This window comes from Molothrus aeneus, chromosome 6, assembly GCF_037042795.1.
Source record: "Molothrus aeneus isolate 106 chromosome 6, BPBGC_Maene_1.0, whole genome shotgun sequence".
Classification (NCBI taxonomy): Eukaryota; Metazoa; Chordata; class Aves; order Passeriformes; family Icteridae; genus Molothrus; species Molothrus aeneus.
Genome location: NC_089651.1, coordinates 22,230,774 through 22,245,599, shown reverse-complemented (window position 1 = coordinate 22,245,599; position 14,826 = coordinate 22,230,774). Strand labels below are relative to the sequence as shown.

The 14,826-nt window shown below is 38.5% G+C and overlaps 1 protein-coding gene across 2 annotated transcripts in view; it reads right to left on the bottom strand.

Annotated features, from left to right (window-relative positions):
• Positions 1-926: 926 nt before the first annotated feature.
• Positions 927-14,826, bottom strand: part of EXT2 (exostosin glycosyltransferase 2) — a 72,836-nt gene continuing 58,936 nt past the window's right edge. For both annotated transcript variants that reach the window (XM_066552138.1, XM_066552139.1), the window contains exons 11-14: positions 11,414-11,557; positions 10,767-10,895; positions 9,501-9,583; positions 927-3,695 (exon numbers count right to left, since the gene is read on the bottom strand). In XM_066552138.1, the coding sequence (XP_066408235.1) occupies positions 3,557-3,695; positions 9,501-9,583; positions 10,767-10,895; positions 11,414-11,557 (495 nt within the window). In that variant the 3' untranslated portion in view covers positions 927-3,556. The remainder of the gene's footprint in view (positions 3,696-9,500; positions 9,584-10,766; positions 10,896-11,413; positions 11,558-14,826) is intronic.

Here is a 14,826-nt window from a genome sequence, read left to right as displayed (position 1 = left end):
GTCTCAGTATAGGATCTTTTTAGAACTCTCAACACTCACCAATCCAGCCTAAAACCAAAATGAGTCAGAAGTACTGAGTGAGCATCACTTAAATCCCACCTCACAATTATTTTGAAATCTGTGTCCAAAGTCCTTGAGTTTAAAAGACCCTTGAATGGATAATTAAGAGGGAAAAACTTGTTGCTACAGCATATTTGAACCACACCAGCAGAAGCATGATGGATGGTAGGAGGCTCCAGAGCAGGAGTTAGAGATGGAAGGACAGAGTCATTCAGAACATTAGGGCCTGAATCTTCACATCCTTTAATAAGACAGTGGAGCTGTGAGGAAGAAAAAACTCTTGCATTATAGGAAGAGTTAGTGATGCTAAAAATGCATCCTTAGGACTCCCCATGACTGGCAGAGCAGCCCCTGCAGCACATTCCCCCTTGCTATGCACAAGGAGCAAGGTATGCCATGCACACACTACCCTTTTGCAGCATGATCCACAAGGCTTCTGGAAACAAAAAGCTGCCACCACATTGGATTCCACAATCTCAGTGACTCAGCCAAAGATCTCTTCTCAAAGGCACAGTTATTTAACATCTGCTGTATTTCTTTGCAAGAATAAAAAAAAAACAAAAAACAAACCTGTTCTATATTTCTCCAAGATAAATGCTATTGTCAAATCTTGGCAGAAAATTAGAGTAACAACTATTCTCCCCAAAAGGTGACTGGGATGCAGACCAAACTTCTATTTTCAAGACAACCATCAAACTGCAGTTACGGAAAAGACAAAATATTGACAGACCTTTCTAAAATGCATTGTGGATATTCAAGTTTAACATAGATTTATGTTGTAAAAGAGCTTGTCACTGAAATTCTCCCTTCTGAATTAATTCATGTTTCCTTGTGCCATTCCAGAAGTGAAATACAATAAACACTCATGTGATTTAATTTTTAATATACAATTATCAAGCTTTTTTGGTCATCATATATACAATGAAAAGTTAAAAATTATCTTAATTTAAAGATTGACAAAACCTCTGCTGTAAATCAGACATACAATTAAATCTTACCTTTACAGAATCTGCACCAAGAACATCACAATAATAAATGCAGAGAGCAAGTAAGAAGGCAATTTTACAATTTTTCTTTATGGTCAATTGCCCAATTTTCTCCATGGCATTAAACAGAGACAAATGGGGTTGTAAATGAGCTAGCCCTATAAAAGCAACTGTAAAAGGCCAAAGGATAAAACATTATTGTTAGGGGTCACTGGACATTTTGTGCAAGGGGAAACTACTCAGATGCTCCTGGATGCAGACACAGGGACATGTTACCTTTTTACTGACTGGAGATTATACCTCAGCTTAGCAGGACTGGTTTGACTGTCTACATCTAAAAATATTCAACCAAATGTTTCAAATCCTCAGTGTCTTTTAAGACTCTGTGCAAAACGAACCTTTTACTGGCTTACTGAGAAAGAATCAAAAAATCACAGAAGCTTCACAACTTTGTAAAGAAGGTGTTATAACTCATTTAAGCTGCTAAGGCCTGCCAAGCTGAGATCAGCTCCAAAAGGACAGCTAAAACTCACTACTGCACTGTTACAGGTACCCTTTTAAAGCAAACTTCTCAAGGGAAATATGCTGGTATCTCCTGACGCTCAAGCACCAGCACATAAATCAACAGGAAGATTCAAAAAGAAGGTTCATGTTAATAAACCTGAAAGGCTGCAAAGGAGATATAATGAGTAACAAACCTTCCTCTCTCTTGTGATAGCCACTGTGCAGACAGCAGTTGTCACTGCAACAGCTATCCTTTTAGCTCCCATAGCAACTCACAAATGAAACAAAGAGTGCAGCAAAAAACATTTACTAGTAATTAAACACTCCCAGAGAGTCAGATGATACAGTTTACAGGCACATCCCAGGGAGGTTATGAAGTGAAGCATACCCACAAAGCTATTGATCCAATATGATTTTTATTCACAGCACATCCACTGCACTGGGCAATAAGATAAGACTTAGCGGGGGTGAGACAAATAGGAGCAGATGTTTCCTGTTTCTAGCCTGACTTTCATTTGGTTTCTGTCATTGCTGCGTATCCAGTTTAGGAGAGGGGGTGAACCATGATGTCTAACACTTGTCCTATTGTTTGGGGTTTGGCAAATCTGAGGAATAAGGTTGCTTGCACTGTAACAGAAAAACAGCCCATCAAGTAGGATGTGTCTGTAACCAGCAGCAACAGAGGTTTCAAAAGACAGTGAAATCACACTTATCTAGTAGCAAGCATTTTATCAGTGGAGCTAGAAAAGAGATTGCTTTCTCAGCCCAACTTAGGACCCTCCTTAAGACTGAAGGGCAAGAGTAATAGTCCAAGCAACTTTATTTCTAATTTTGTTGCATTTTGTTTTCTCATTCAGGTTCATTTCAGTATGGAGAAACAATTCAAATGTTCCTAAGAAATGTAAATCTTCTCCAAAAGACTTCCTAAGCTGTATTTTTCAGCCTGGTGGCAATGGGTTCCTTAAATTACAACCAAAGACACAGTAGTTTTTCCAACAATGGTAACCTACAGGAGTTTGTAAGTGTGCGTTAAGAGTGTCTTACACATACACATGTGCCTGTACATTGAAGCTGGAACTGGGAATTTCTGCAAATATAGAAGGTGTTTTACAAATTAGTACACTGCTTGCTAAAGAGGTTTCAGACATGAAAAACTTATTTCCCTATGGATGGCTACAAAGTAAAAGTGTAACCTGATTGCTGGTTTTATAATGCAGATAAAAATATAAGAAGACTAAAGACAAATAATTTTCTTTGTAATACAACTATTTCTGATAGAGTCAGAGTCTTTTGCACGAGGGCAGCAGAAAACCTGAGATTTACACAGGAAGTGCAGCAATTGCAGTTCAGTCCTGCAGGTCTCTGCTTTGAAGGAGATTATCATCCCGGCTGCTGTGTCTTCATCTCCATCAAAATAATTTAAGTAATACAAATTGCTTTGTTCTTTAAACTAGGTGAAAACAAACAGATTTTTGTTTGTGATATTGTAAAAAAATAAACATTTGTCTCATATTACAGAAGAAAATATTTGTTACAGTTACTTAAGACAACAGTTAAAGCTCAAAAGACAGAGGCCCACCAGCCACACAGGAAATAAACTCCTCCCAAAAGAGAACAGCTCTACATGGCAGACAGTTGCTTTGAATGGATGGATGCTCACTAACCAGAGAGCCTGCAGCACATTTGATAGAAGAGGTCAGTCATGCCAGTCAGACCACAAAGAGCAAGATTCTGTTTTATTCTTCCAGATGCATAGCCTCCTCTGGACAAAAGTGTGTGTTTGACATTTTTTGGAGAACCCACAAATAGATTCAACTCTCTGTGAGCAACAGAGAAGCAGTTGTCCAGATTTCAAATACAACTTTGTGTAAAAGGAAGACAAAAACATTAATTCTCATCTCTCTCAGATGCAAACCCACTCGCTAGCAAGTTTTGTCTTCAGGGCTTTATATTCCTCATAGCACCTTTTCAGCTGTTGTTTTCCTCATGGAGGTTTGTCTCACTCTTTACAAGCTGCCGATATTGGGAAAGCTCTTCAGTTTCTCAGGAAAGTCATCTTTGTACAGGACGGGGTCAGCACGATGCTCCACCACTTTGAGAGGCATGGTCCCAAAGACAGAGGCAAACTTATTGATGCATTCAGATCTGGGGAAAAGGAAAGCAGTATAATTAAGAACTCCAACAACTGGGCTGGCTACCAACTCCCACACCAAAATAACTGGTAGAAACCTTCCCTCTTGCACTTGGAAGTATTTCAGCCATGCTGGCTACTAATAAATAAAAAGAGAGCCTCACTGCAGAGAGAACAGAAAAGAAGCTGGTGTTCTTTGATTTATCCATTTAATCACAGAGACGAGCAAGGGGATGCTGGCAGCAGCACATGTGCACATGGAGGTCAAAGCTTCCCTTCTCCCTCCCCCTTGAATTCCAGTCATTCTTAAAGCAATGTACATGCTGTAAACCAGAACAGATTAACTGCCAACATGTCTCTTAAAGGGCCACTGTTGGGTCAATTTCATTTATAACGAAGGTTTTGCAAAAACCAAGGCTTTGTGAAAACAGAGTTCTAAAAACAAAAAGTCTGTCTTTTTTCAGGCTTCTTCAGAAGCTCTGTCTTTTCCCACAAAAAAATAAACATGCCTCAGAGAATAGGCAGAGCTGATTGTACTGTAATTTAAAGGTGAAGCTGAATTAAAACTATAAAATGAAACAAATTAACTAGTTTATTTTCCCTGTCCAAATAAAGATATATTGAGCAATAAGACATCACATTAGCACAAAAAAACTGGACCACTGATGACTCTTTCAATTTTAATAATCTCAGGTGTCAGTAATGTGGAAAGGAGCAGCCATGTTCTTCAAAAAACAAACAAGCAGATGTTTAACCATTACATTGCTCCTTTAACTTTTTCACTGAAGGGCGCTATACCTGTGGAAGCAAGGCAGAGAAAACCAGGCTCATCTCACCTCAGCCAATGCTCAGCTAACTTTAGCTGCCTGCTACATAAAACAGCTTTTAAGGAATTCAGATACCAAGAATCATGACAACAGTTCCCTGCACATTAACAGAGAGCTACAAGAAAACAGGTGACATTTCTTTTGCCATTCAAAAGGGAAAACAAACAAAGAAGTGAGCACTTTGACTCAGCTACAGAGACTGAAGTGTTGCAGGCAGTGGCAGAGCAGGTCTCTCGCTCTCCAACCACTGCACCCTCTCCCGACCCCTTTGGAGGGTTAGGGGGTCACTATGGCTCCAGGATAATTTTCCTCATCAGGACCTGGTCAATCACACCAACTGAGTGTGACAGTTCTGTGATGGGGACTGCTCAACACTGCCCCAAACACTCTTTTGAAGTAGACGGGACAGCAAGAGCAGTTTTCAAAATTATTTCCTCAACCACATAGCTGTTTCAAGCTATAATGGTCATCATTCAGACCATATTCTGTCCTGGAAAAAGTGTCAGAAAACTACTTCATATGAAGTGATACTTGAATAAAATATTACTGCAGGTAAATACAGATGCTTCACTTTCTGCTACCTTCCCATCCTCTCATACTTTATCCTACCTCATACCTTTCTATCTTCAGATCCAAATCATTGGGACCACAAACAAAAGAAAAGGAATTCAGAGTGTAAGAGAAAACCATGTACAGTGGGACACAACCTCTACTCCTGTGACAAGTATTATTTGCTCCAGTGTAGCACAGATCTGAAATAGCAAAGGATTCACCAATGAAGACTTAAGTGAAGATCCAGGTAGATGTTCAATAATCTAAAATAACAAGGTGAACTATCAAGAGAATGAGATTTGGACCACAGGCACTGAAAGGCTCACTGCAGTAGTTCCTGCAGACAGCAGGAACTGCGTGTTTTCTCCAAGAACATTAAGCAATTTCTGTTGCTTCCACAGGATGCCCACTGTAAGATATCTTAAAACACATCTCATTTTTAGATAAATTCAGATTTTCAAATAATCTGTTACTTGTAAGAAATGTGGTTAACTAATCCATGATGTGGATGTGTATTGGGGAAGCCTTATGGCAGGAAACCCACAAACTTCACAGGCAAGGAGGTAGATACACTGGGAGATGTGCATGTGAGAGGTTTGCACAGCTGCTGGCCTTCACTGGTTTCTGGAATACAAGAATACTTTTAGTCTACTGGTTCAAATCCTGCCTTTGCCAGTAATGACTGAAAGACATTGTAATGTAACAGCTGCTGAGTGGCTGGTGTGAAATGAATTAGTTATCTCAGCCTACTGCCTGGCAGGCAGGTGTCCACATCAGAGGAGCCATTGTCACAACCAGAACTAAGTGGCACCCTCAGAGCAAAAGACAAAACTAAATGGATAGGGCAGACAAAATTGACCTCTTCCCTCCAGAGGTTATACTCCCAAATCAAAAGTGAGGTATTATGACAAAATATCAAGATGGGATCCTTCTACAGCTGAACTTATTTTGGTGGCAAGTCCATTTAAGCCTGCCAGTATAATATCTCTAACCACCAGGAAACCATTTCATTATTAAAGAAATGGCAAAAATTAAAAATGGAAAAACTAGTATGTTCTAAACACTCTGGCTGAAGCAGAAGTTAGCCCTCCACAAATAAATATCAAATTCAAAGATCAGAAACATGCTTTTTAAAAGGAAATAAATGTCATGCACAAGCCAGAAAATGTCTTTGATAGAAAGACACTTTCCAAAAATTTTATCTCTAGCACTGAACTAAATCACTTGAATTCTGAAGTCCTTGCCACTTTTGGACAATATAAACCAGAAGGGATATCTAGAACATGAAACACTGAAAGCTAGGTAGCCAAGAGAATGTAATGTCATCTCAATATGGAAGGAAGGTGTTTCCCTTAGTTGTGTCAATAGTTTTTCAAACTCAAAGTAACAGAGGCATGTTTGCTTCCAAGTATTATTTTTTTTCCTTGCATTGCTGACAACATGCAGTTGTACTCAGCTCAAGAAGACATTAAGATTGTGTGAATTTGGAAATTGAGAGCCCCATTACCCCTGGATGAACTTGGTATTTGTTAAGGTCTCTTAATCAGGTTCCTCACTGCTAAAATCCAACTACATTTTTGGCAGGGTAACCCTTTACCTGCAGCCTTTGGCCAACTGTGACCTGGGCAGTTTGCCTCTTAAGGAAATGGCTTCCTATTTTGACTGTGACAAATACTTGCATGTCCTAAATAAAACGCTGCTGTTACTGTGGCTGCAGAAGCAGCTCAGCCCTTTGCTATATTTACTGTACTGGCAGTTGGCCTCTAGATTGCATTTTAGATATGTCCATTTTTGAGAGCCAGATGTAAAGATGTTAAAGGCAGTAAACTTGTTGCTACTTAAACACCTGTAAATACAGGGATTATGAGATCTTCCTGCAGTTTCTTCTGTGACCTGATGTAAAGGCTAACCTAGGGCAAGAAGGAAATTCTTGGTTCAAAGTTTTCTTCAGTTAATGTATTTTAATGATGGAGTTTGATAACCCTGGGGACTAAAGTCTTCTATTTATCTAAAATAAATTAGACAGCAGGAAGAATAGCAAAGTTGACTTTCCCATGATTCAGTGTATTGCTAAAATAATACAATTTCTTAATAAGAGACAGAGTTCAACTATACCATCTTCCTTTGTCTCCTCTGAATGAGTCAAAAGGCCCAACAAAACCAGTTAGTTGCATATCTTTCCTGGACAGATCTCCACAACTGAATTCTCAAACCTTTTCCATTTACAAAAGCCAACAGGCAGTTGCTGGGCATCCCTCTGCTATTTCTGAACCAGAAACCTAACACTAAATGTTGTGCATGTACTTGGCAACCCTGATAAATTGTTTGTTTCACAAACAGTAGGTTGATCCCTGGATATCCGGGCAAATAATTAGCTCAGACTACCTGTTTGTTATCTCTGAATGCTAGAAAGCAAGGAGTCAGGCACTTGGGGAAGCTGCAAGTAAAGCTGAAAATGGCTCTTTGCCTGACACCTCAGGTATTGTTCTTGATATCCAACACTGTAAAGTTATCAGTACAAAGTTATTCTTTTATAATGACAAGGATTCCCTGATGCATGCACTTTTTTTCATTCAGCTTCTCTCCCGACCCTGAAGATAGTTAGTGGATAGATTGGATGGATAGATTGGATGGACGGACAGATTGGATGGACGGACAGATAGACAGATAGATAGATAGATAGATAGATATGAGAGCCTTACTCACTGTTAAGTTAGGAAAATTTGCTCTAGGAGTTGTTACCATTTATTATGCACTTTAAATGAATATCTAGCATAAAACATTCAAAAAAATAAACCCTTTCAGATTCTCAAATAGCTCCCTTATATTTAGGTAACACAGGGCAAGAAGGCATTAGGTGTAGCAAGCAGTTTCAGTTCGACATTAAGGATTTTCAAAATCAAGCCTGAATATACCTAAACTGTATATCTCTCCAGATTCTCCTGCACTCAGACTCTATCTCAGCATGTACTTCTTTGGCTGGGCAAATGAAAGTATGTGGATTTGCAGTCCATCTAACACTTCCCACAACCCAGTATTCCCCACTTTGCAAAATCAGAGACAAGCAAAACAACAGTTTAAACATGTTCTCAATAAACTGTCAATGACACTTTACTCTGAGGATACAAGAACTGCCATAGACATGAAAACATGACCTTTACCCAGCATCATAATGCACTTCAAGGCAAAGAGCAATTTTTTCATCTTCTGTTTTTATAGCATTTACCTTAGTGAGAAACTAGTTCATAACTAAAATTCCCATGTGTTGTTTTAGCACTACTGCTATGACCACAGGAAAGCTTAACTGGCTTGGTAGCCCATCCTGTAAGCCAGGTCAGAATTGTTAGATATGGGGGAACCTTTTGTGCTTCCCTTTTAGCTAACATTTAATATCTACAAAATTTCCCACCCCTTTCTCAAGTATTTTCCTGCAGAGTAATTTTTACCATCTTAATGGGGTATGTTTTACTTCTGAGTTGCATACTCCTTTTTTTAATTCAGTCTTTTTAAAACCCATACAACACTTAAAATTTTCTGATTTCTGCAGAGAAGGACAGAAAAAAGTTCACTGTTAAAATGATAAGTGTCTTACTAATGACTAGTAAGATAACCATGTTATACCTCTCCATGCAAATCTGAAATGGCCTGTTTTACATTTTAAATGCAGGTCAGATTTTTTTTTGTCACCTCTTCGAATCAAAAATGTTGGAAGAGACCTTTAAGATCATCAAGTCCAACTGTCTGTTTCTTCTGATGACTACTTCCCCCTGCTTACCTACCTCATCAGTTCTATTGTTGGAAATAATTTTTCCCAAAGTTTGCAGGAGAGATGCAACAGACCAAGAAGCCTAAAGTGAGATGCCTTTATTGGTCCTAAATCTCAGGTTAATTCCACCTAATAACTGCTGGAATTAATGCTGACATTGTTAAAAAATGCAACATGGAATTGTGCAGCAAATGCCCTTCACGAGTGGAAGCAATGTGCTTCACAATCCTTAGAAAGAAGACAATGTACAAATATCACTTCAAATTATTTTATTAATAATTTATATCCTTTCTGCTCTTTGGTAAGCTACCAACTGTCTAGTTTAAAAAAAGAATTCATACTTATTACAGTTGATATTCCACAGCAAACAGAAATGTGGTATTACTGACAGTACTGCCAACCAAGAACCTGAACTTCATATAATTGTCCTAAAACTCTACAGCAAAGCTGCTAAAAATTGTACCCTTCCAAAGTCCCTTTTTGTAGTAGTCTACCTTTCAGTGACACATCACCCATCATAGGAATAACTTATGTTGATTGAATCCATGTAACATTCTTTCAAAATCAGTAATTTATAAAAACACTATAATTTTTGATCCTAATTTAATGAGACACAGGATAAGATTCTAGGGATCAGAACAAAGCAATCAGAGAAATAGAGAGTGGTCACTCACCTTTCCACCATGTGTGTCTGGTCCAGTGATAACCCATCAATTGCTGTACATTCTGGACATTTGAACTTCTTTCGTGGGGTCACCTGCAGAAAGGCACACCAGATATTATCAAATATCAACAGAAGGGACATTAATCTCCTTGCACAGAGAGCAGTGCAATACCTCTGAGCATGCCTGCAGTGTAAGCTGAGCTGTCTCAAAAAGAGGGGGTGTACAAAAAAAAAGCCACTCTATTCCTCCATTCAGCTCCATCTGGCCCGGCTGACTGCAAAATTCACAGGGGCCTAATAAAAACGGCTTGGAGGGTTTTTTCCTTCTGTAACTGCAAAGAAGTGGCGATGACAAGCTCCTTAATTCCTGTTTAATGACTGTTTTCTCACTGCCAAGGTCCCTGTATAAACACCATTTGTTCTTGCAGCCATAACAGCGATGAAATATAGCTTCCCATACTTCACCGTAACGTTAATCCAACAGGCGCTCTTTTGCTCTCTCCAGTTAAGAGCTGACTGGCAAACCCTGCAGGACTCTCCGAATTGCACAGAGGTGCCAAATTACTCTGCTCTGCCCTCATACAGCTCAGAAACTTTTTCAGCAAAAGCACACACTTTATCTTCTAAAGACTTTTCTAGGAAATGCAGCCACCAGTCCCAGTAAATGATGATGGACAGAAGGGAGAACGGACCCTGTTAATTGAAGTAATGCCTGGTGGCCTCTAAATCTCATTCCAAGCTGACACACTTTGAAATGAATGTACGGAGTGAATGTCTAGACCTGAAAACGTGTCGAAACATGTCAGGAAATTAATTCAGGGATAAAAAGTTCATTTAAAGCTGATCTTGCAATTAATGTTCTTGCAATTAACATTCCTATAAATCAGCTGTTGTCAGGCCACGATAGAGCAAGCTGTGGACAGTTGGCAATTTCTTTCCTCTAGTGATCTCAAATAGTTAAAATATATGTCTGTGGGCCTGTACATATACACACACATAAGTACAGCTGTCATTTAAATTATCTTTTTTATAGCTCATCTAGATGGTTAAAATAACCACCAGAAACAACTGGTAAAAAATAATTCTCTGTTCTCAGTTAACACAAAAACTTTACCAGAAGGGCTTTTCTATCATGAGAAAGAGACCAAGATACCATACTGGGAGACAATGAGAGAAAAAGGGAGGATTAAGTAACATATTGAAGCCTACTGAATAAATTTAAGTATGTATCTCATAGTTTTTAATTTCATAAAGATAAACAGCAGAAAAGCCCCACCTTAATGACTGATTTTCCAGTGACATTTGCTACTAGAAAATTCATGGCAATATCTTCACAATTCATATGAGCATCCACCCAATTCTTGATGTCTCCAGGCATCTTATAGGTGTAAAGATAGTTGAAATACTGCAGAGAAGAGAGCGAGAGAAAGAAGGTAATTTTATATAGATACAGTAACTATAAGACTAAATATTTCAGTCATGGAACAGCTGGCAGCTAAGTGATAGTGCCTTCAGACAAGAACTACTTCAGCAGACAGAAAATAATTTTTGGGTGCTAAACTGCTTATTATTCCTTTCCTGACCACCACAGAAATTTCATTAAAATTGGTTCTCTTTTCTGAACCTACCAGCTACAAAGATACATTTCCTGCAAAATTTGCTATGTACTTTCAGGTCATGCAAACTGGCAGGAGTTTTCTAAGTTCATAAAGGTAAGAAATGGTTTTATTTCACTGTCAGAGACAAATCAGTGGTTTTCACAGCAACTGAAAGAGGTCTAGGGAAAGTTTGCAATCAGTTCTACAACTGTTTTAAAGAACATAATCATAGCACCACAAAAACTGATGGAACAATGACAGAAGCACATATAGATCTTTTTTAATGTACACATTGTACATTAGAGCAGTGCAAGTTGTATATCACCTTGTGATAAAAGGCTGCCCCAGTGAGCACCATTGAGACTTCATTGGTCCATTCTGATTCATATTTCCATTTGTTCATCTCGTGGTCCCAAAGATGCAGGCGACCTGGGTATCCAACCAACCTGTCAGGGAACTCACGCCAGACCTGAAGAGAAGAAAACATGACATGCTGTTAACCAGGCCTGCACAGAAAGCAAATGCAACACATCTGCTTTCTGGAAGGGTAGCAAATGCAACACATCTGGAAGGGTAGAGTTTCAGTGGGGCAAAGATCACTTAAATTCTTCTAAGTCCAAATTCTTGGAACAAAAAGTTGCCAAGAAGGAGTACAAAAAAGAATAAGCTTGCTGTGGAAGAACCCTATAACTCAGAGAAACCATGTCCCAGAGCAAAAGGCCACTAATGGACTACTAAAATTGTTACAGAGACACACAAATGACTATTCAAAAAGATTTTAACTCTAACTAAACCCAAGCATGATTAAAATGAAACTCTTGATGTTAACTTCAGTAGATATGACTACAACCTAACTACTTTCACAGCTGGCTTTGGATCTAACCAACCTGCTTCCTTTGTCAGGAACTGGCTTAAATTTTAATATTTCTGGTATTCTTTAGTGGGTGCTTGGCTACATGGAAGGCTGCTTTGCCCTTGACTTGTTCCAGACAGCTGGATACAATCAAGATACCATCCTTGTCACTCCATACATTATTTTATAGCTGACTACAGGATCAAATACAGTAGACAAGAACAAGGAGAAGGGCATCATTAACACAACCCCGGTTCTCTACACTGCTGGCCACATTAAATAATGGACAATTTTTGCATTAGAGAAAAAGGGAGGAAGGATTATAATTGTTTAGAGGGGTCTGAATGCTATTTGTTTGCTAGATACAATTTGTCTGCATTATTTGCAGACAAATTATTCAAAATCTGTCGCTTAATCCAAATAACCGCTAGGCTTGTTGGAAGAATGAGTCTTGACTTTCTAACATACAGTTAGGTTACAAGAGTTTCTGGTTTAGGTTGGTAACGTATAAACAAACAGATGCATATGTAATGAAATTTTTGTATGCAAGATCAACAACAAGAACAAAGTACCTCAAAAATCCCCAAGGATCCCTTCACAAATTCTTTCATCTGTACAAAAGACAAGAGAACCCTACAGCTGGATGTACAGTAAAGGAAGTGTTATCTGGAATTCCACCATCCTGCAAATGTCACCCCATCAGCAGTTCACTTTGGCCACTTCCTATGTGTCAGTGCATTTCAGTTGGGAGGCCTGGACTATAAGGACTCTATGCAAGTATTTTGTCATAGTAAATATGATAAAACAATCAGTTTTAAGTTACTGCTTCTGCATCTACATTTCTGTGATTTTTCATTACTATATACCTTTTCATCTATACATCTCAACACATTTTATTGCTGTCAGTTAATAAAGCTTCAGAATCCCATGATGAGAGCAGTTATTATTTCAAACGTCCAGATGAGGGAACCTGCCAAAATCATACAGGAAACAAGAATGGGAACCAGATCTTCTGACTCCTCGACTTCTATTTTATCCAGAAATCAATCTTTCTAGACAGCTCTAGGGCACAAGTACTGGGATAGTATTTAGATATGACAATGTTCCAACACAGAGGGTTCTTGAAAGCAGAGATAGCTTGGAACTGAAGGAAAAGAATTCATAGGACACTTACAAGTTGGTGCCATAAGCTAATTAAAACAATACAGACTTCTGGCAGGCAAGCCAGTGAGGGCTTGAGATGTCTATTTTGACATGATGTAGAAAACCTTAATAAAGAACACAAAACTAAATGTACGACACAAAAATTTATTCCTCACTCTCCAGGACTCAAAAATTTAATGATTTAGTTTTAAACCTGGATATTAAAATGTCTATCTCCCAGCTGTTGGAAGGTACCACCACATAAGCTACTGAGGCTCAACAAAGGATTTAATAGAACACCACAGATCTGCACCGTACTGGGCTAAGAATTCTTGTAGAGGAAATGGCATGCATATTAACAGCAGCTGAAAGAAAGATTAAAGTCAGCTACTGCTTCCCATGGGAGTGCAGTGCCTTCTCAACACAGAACCCTGGATTCATAGCCCTTATAGTTTTTGCCCTTGGTGTCATCTTCAAGAGTCTAAATGACATAAAATAAAAGCCAACTATAATGCACATTACTCATACAGATGTTCTTGTGTCACTCTAAATATCAACTCTACCCTGTAAAAAAATGTCCCGGCCTCTGAAAATTGTCAGTTCAATGCATCTAAAAAATAACTTTGGTGTTTTGAACAAAGATTCCCTTTAAAAGTAATGCTTTTGAAGTCAGTGGAAAAGCTTGGCTTTTTCACAATGTTCACCACTAGCTCATTCAATGGTAATTCTGGAAAGGCTCCCAGTGGCTCCATCCAACTCATTACCCAAATCCATACATATGCTTTGTGCCAAAATTAATATATACAGCTACTGCATATAAGGAAGCTTTCAGAATAGAAATAGTGGTAATGATTCTAATACTACTCTCTATTTTGTATTACTGTCCATTTTCTTGTTTGATAGTTGCCTATAATTTATTAGTCTGTTAGGAGTACATTTCATTTTAGCCAGTGATCTTATTAGCTTCCTCAGACTAAGAAGGATGGCCTGCTTTAATACTGGTAAGGGACACATCCAAGGAAAATCATATTGCCAAGTGAAGAGGAGGTAGGCTTATTTGCAGAGAAGTCATTCCAAAAACTCTGGTAGTCAACCCTAAAGATAAATATTTTTGGATGAAGCATCTCCCAGATGAAATGTCAAAAAGAGGTTCTGACTTAGTAGTTTTACTAAAAGTCTTGTAAAGGAAAACCAAAAGGAAATGATAGTAATTTTGTTTCCAAGTCAAGTTCCCAAGTGACATAAACAGTATAGCTAAAACACCCTCCAGCCTGAACACCCTCCAGCCTCATCTCTCCAGAGCTCTTTCTGCCTCACAGCCTCAGCTATTCTGTGCAATTTGCTGTGCCATCAGAACAGCAAACTCTCCATGTAGCCAGAAGGACAGGGAAGCATATCCTTCTACAAAACATTCTCAAACATTTATGCATTAAATTCAGTAGACTATATTAAGTCACATGCAATTTCAACAACTTAATGAACAGAAAAATAGTCAGCATTTCCAAAGCTACCATGAGATTTTAAGAATGAAACACTGATTATTCTTTCCAAATGAAAACAAACTCAACCCATCATACACCTTCTGTCTTCCAGAGCCCCATCCACTCTTAATTCTTTCCCAGTCCTCAAAGGAATGGCTTGTGCTATTACTAAAAAAAATTAAGTAAAATGTAAACACAGAGTCCATTAAAAGATGCAAGATGCTTTGCACACACACATTTTTAAAATATCATCAGTTTGAA